The sequence below is a fragment of the Sinocyclocheilus grahami genome, unplaced genomic scaffold (assembly GCF_001515645.1).
Source record: "Sinocyclocheilus grahami isolate Dianchi unplaced genomic scaffold, SAMN03320097.WGS_v1.1 scaffold2693.1, whole genome shotgun sequence".
Lineage (NCBI taxonomy): Eukaryota > Metazoa > Chordata > Actinopteri > Cypriniformes > Cyprinidae > Sinocyclocheilus > Sinocyclocheilus grahami.
Genome location: NW_015507871.1, coordinates 1231 through 6299, shown reverse-complemented (window position 1 = coordinate 6299; position 5069 = coordinate 1231). Strand labels below are relative to the sequence as shown.

At 43.2% G+C, this 5069-nt stretch overlaps 1 protein-coding gene across 1 annotated transcript in view; it reads right to left on the bottom strand.

Annotated features, from left to right (window-relative positions):
* LOC107575530 (bromo adjacent homology domain-containing 1 protein-like) overlaps window positions 1-2783 on the bottom strand; it is a 12940-nt gene extending 10157 nt beyond the window's left edge. Inside the window, exons 1-2 of the mRNA XM_016261892.1 lie at window positions 2729-2783; window positions 9-673 (exon numbers count right to left, since the gene is read on the bottom strand). Of these exons, the coding sequence (XP_016117378.1) occupies window positions 9-653 (645 nt within the window). The 5' untranslated portion in view covers window positions 654-673; window positions 2729-2783. The remainder of the gene's footprint in view (window positions 1-8; window positions 674-2728) is intronic.
* Between the last annotated feature and the right edge of the window lie 2286 nt (window positions 2784-5069).

Here is a 5069-nt window from a genome sequence, read left to right as displayed (position 1 = left end):
CGGGGAACAGGAGCGTACAAACTCACTCCAGCCTCATCCTTCTTGGGGTTTTGGCACGTCTCGGACTTTCTGGCTCTTTTGGAGCAGGTTTTCGTTTGCTCTGTAGTGGCTTGTTTCTTCGTGGACTTGGCACCTGGCGGCCCGTGGGTTTTCTCGAGCAGAAGGCTGTTGAGTGCCTCGGCGTTGAGCGACGCTAGTCTACGCTTGCGTGGCTCCTGAGCTGAAGGTTTATCGAAGGTTTTGAGGCATTTCTGCAATGGCTCCCTGGTTTTCTCTGCTTTCTTGTGGGCTTTTTTTGTCTTTTTGTGTTCTGGATCTCTGTTGGGATCCACCTCACACGTCTTGGTCTCATTATCTAGATGAGCGAGCAATACGTGACAACTCAAGGCCTCACTTCTTCCTCGTAACGGATAGAGCTTCCGATGGCGCTCACTCGTCGCATTGGACTTTCTTTTCTTAGTCTTACTTTCATGCATTTTCATTGAACGTTTTGCCAAACATTGACTCTCCTTGACTTTCTTGGCCTTGCCTTCTCGCGATGAATGCGCAGGCCAGGCTCCGCCCACTGTTTCACCATGTGACCAGCTTTCTATGTGGCCCCGCCCCTCGCCGCCATACCGGCCAATGGAAGCGTTTTTCTGAGCATGGGTCATGACATGCTTACTGAGAAGAGCTGCGGGATAGAGAGGATCTCACGTTATTATGAACAAGACACAAATCACAGCTTTTAGTAAGAACAGGGTTTCTGCAGGGTTTAAGAAAGCAAATTTAAGACTTTCTGCTCTGATTTAAGACCCGCAGAAACTGATTACATTCAAACATCGTTTTCTGCAGCTATTTGTGCTAATAATGTCACACAGAACTAACATTTAAAGAACAGTTCACCCTGAAAAATAACCTGAATTCTGTTCATTCTGTTACGGACTCTCATGTCATTCCAAACGTGTTGACTCTTATTTTCTCAGTGGAAATTGTGAGAGTTGATAGCACAGACTCTATTGGAGGAGAACTGAGCTGACGATGACGTGAAGACAGCAATGCACCATTTCTACAAATAATCTGCACGATTTTTTAACGCTACTTTTACAAAATATGCATGAATTTATGAAGGTTCTATAAATGTAATTGTTACATATTCTATTGTAACTGTACAACACTATAATATTTTGCACATGCAACTTAGCATAATCTTATTGTAAAAGACCAATTTCATTCAATTTAACAAATTTACTGTTAATGCAGAGGATGCATTTGACTGGTTTTCTCGACTTGTTGTGGCGTTCATGTTGTAAAAGCCATCTTTCCGACATAACCTGAGCGCACCAATAGAGCTTCTATAGTTCGGCAGTCTATTCACTTTTGCTGGAGCGCCTGAGATGGTTCAAAACATCACTTTGTGCAACATATGTGTTTCTAATAGCATGAAGGTGAATGAATAATCACAGATGCTGAATTTGGAAGCAAATACTAGAACACTACTCTCACTATTGTTGCCGTATGTTTCTATGGCAGTAGCATAAAGCTCAGAATTCAGCAAGAATATTAATTTGTGTAGGTGTCTTGATACATGAAACAACAATCCTGCATCCTTGAGCAACCGGTTAATGCAGAGGATGCATTTGACTGGTTTTCTCGACTTGTTGTGGCGTTCATGTTGTAAAAGCCATCTTTCCGACATAACCTGAGCGCACCAATAGAGCTTCTATAGTTCGGCAGTCTATTCACTTTTGCTGGAGCGCCTGAGATGGTTCAAAACATCACTTTGTGCAACATATGTGTTTCTAATAGCATGAAGGTGAATGAATAATCACAGATGCTGAATTTGGAAGCAAATACTAGAACACTACTCTCACTATTGTTGCCGTATGTTTCTATGGCAGTAGCATAAAGCTCAGAATTCAGCAAGAATATTAATTTGTGTAGGTGTCTCGATACATGAAACAACAATCCTGCATCCTTGAGCAACCGATCTGTGTCTCTGCAGCACAAAAGCAGTGTTAAGTCGCTGGGGGATATTTGTAGCAATAGCCAACAATACATTGTATGGGTCACAATTATACATTTCTCTTTTATGCCAAAAATCATTAGGATATTAAGTAAAGATCATGTTCCATGAAGATATTTTGTAAATCTCCTACCGTAAATATATCAGAACTTAATGTTTGATTAGTAATATGCATTGCTAAGAACTTCATTTGAACAACTTTAAAGATGATTTTCTCAATATTTAGATTTTTTTGCACCCTCAGATTCCAGATTTTCAGATATTGTGCGATCCTAACAAACCATACATCAATGCAAAGATGATTTATTCAGCTTTCAGATGATGCATAACTCTCAATTTCACAAAATTGACACTTAAGACTGGTTTTGTGCTCCAGGCTCTCATATATTCTTCGAACCTGCAACCCTATGTGATGAGTAACCTTTTGAAAACAAGCTAACACGTGCTCTGCTGTCGGCGTGAATCCTGACGTCACGGAGAGGATTTAAAGGTCGTGACGTCACGCCGCTTATTAGTTCGTGACGTCGTCGCGGTGTTTGTTGTTTATTAGAACGCGAGAGGCCTGACGCCCTCCTTCAGGAACAACGCCCGTCCTCAGCAGCAGCAGCATCGGTGGCGTTAAAACACGAGCTCTGCTGCGCGCTATCAACTTATGGCTCAAGGTTTGCGTGCGGAGATGAAACGCGAGAGGTTAAACGCGTGTGTATGTGCGCGAACACTCACCAGTTCAACGCGCGGCGAAGCGTCAGATGCTGCTGCTTCTCTTCCTGCTTCTGCGCTGAACCGATAACACGCCCACATGCTGGTCCTCCTCCAATCAGGAGAGCCCGCTCGGCGGCGTCAGCACGCGTCTGTATTTGTGGACTTGTGTTGATTGAGACTGCATTGGTCGCGAATTAAACCTCTGAATATCACTGCATTAGACAACACAACTATACAAGCTCAACCCTCTTCTTGCTTTTATAAACGAACAGTTGCTGCTTCCTATACGATCATGTAATTTATGACATATATTGCACTATATCAAAGATGATACACTCACAGGCCACTTTATTAGGTACCTGTTCAGTTGCTTGGTAACACAAACTGCTAATCAGCCAATCACATGGCAGCAACCCAATGCATTTAGTCTAGATGTGGTGAAGACGTCTAGCTGGAGGTCAGACTGAGCATCAGAGTATTTCAGAAACTGCTGGTCTGCTGGGGTTTTCACGCACAACTGTCTCTAGGGTTTACAGAGAACGGTCCGAAACGGTCCAGTTGTGTGGACCACAATGCCTGGTTGAGGTCAGAGGTCAGAGGAGAATGGGCAGACTGGCTAGAGATGATAGAAAGGCAACATAACCACTCGTTACGACCAAGGTCTGCAGAACAGCATCTCTGAGCGCACAACACGTGGAGCCCTGAAGCTGATGGGCTCCAGCAGCAGAAGACCTCACCGGGAGCTAAGAACAGGAGACGGAGGCTACAGTTCGCACAGGCTCACCAAAATTGGACGATAGAAGATTGGAGAAACGTTGCCTGGTCTGATGAGTCTGGATTTCTGCTGCGCCATTCAGATGGTAGGGTCAGAGTTTGGCGTAAAGAGCATGAAAGCATGGATCCACCCTGCCTTGTCTCAGCGGTTCAGGCTGCTGGTGGGGGTGTGATGGTGTGGGGGATATTTTCTTGGCACACTTTGGGCCCCTTAGTACCAACGGAGCATCGTTTAAAGGCCACAGCCTACCTGAGTATTGTTGTTGACCATGTCCATCCCTTTGTGACTACAGTGTACCCATCTTCTGATGGCTGCTTCCAGCAGGATAATGCACCACAAAGCCCAAATCATCTCCGACTGCTTTCTTGAGCATGACCATGAGTTGTCTTTACTCAGATAGCCTCCACAGGCACCAGATCTCAGTCCAGTAGAGCAGCTTTGGGATGTGCTGGACCGGGAGATTCGGCAGCCGACAGATCTGCAGCAACTGCGTGGTGCTGTCATGTCCGTACGGACCACAATCTCTGAGGAATCTATGCCACGAAGAATTAACCCCTTAACTGTCGCTCACATTTTTGAACATAGACGTGAAAGTGCACTATCCAAGCTTACATATTTATATTTCATGAGTGAAAACATTTTGAAAATAAATCTGCATCGTTGATCTTTTTGATCTTTCATTAAAAAAAATAATAATAATATGCGTTTAGTACAAACCGGGATAAAAAGTAGCCCGTGCTCGCAGTTAAATACACTGCTGGATCTTTAATGGGCCTGTGTTTCTGCCGGAGGCCCTGGACGGCTTCTTCAGTTGCATATTTTTGTAAATGCATGTCTATCTTTTATAATTCCTAATATAATATCAACATGTATTGATGGATTTTAGGATGGATATCATGACAGATATGGGTTAGAAATATGAAATCGTTCTAATAGGTTTCATAGACATTATGTTTTTATGTAATATGACAATACATTTCATATTTGTAAATGTATGTATTACACTTGCGTATGGGTTCTATTGGCATAGTGTGTGCAGTATGAATACCGCTGGCTTTTGGCAAATATCTAATATAAATATAAAGCTGCTTGCTTCTTTTCGTAGATTGCCAGAGGACACTGTTCTCAGGTTAGAGTCATCTGTGTTCTTCTGCTCTCCGTCGCTGCTTCGGTGTAAATCTGTGGGATTTTGTAAGGAGCTGCAAACATTGTCAGAATGCTCTCTCAAAGTTATGAACACTTTCACGTTCACTCTCAACCAGAGAGCAGATCTGCACTTACTAAAGACTAAAAGACACTTCGGGCCCCAACTCAAAAACATGTTTGCATTCGACCACAATAACGCTGGGACAGAAAGATGCGACTCCAAATGAAAGGCTCCGAGTATCGTTTAGTGCTTAAACTGAGTAAAAACGAAAGATGAGTTTTATGCTATTTAAAGGCACACGGTCTAAATCCAAATCCTGCTTCACTTCACAACGCCTTCGAGTCAATGAGATTCAGTCATATTTTAGAAGTGAAACATTTGATCCATCAGAAGTATTTGGACATTTGAGTCACACTTCAAAACACCTGCATCTCTGTAAT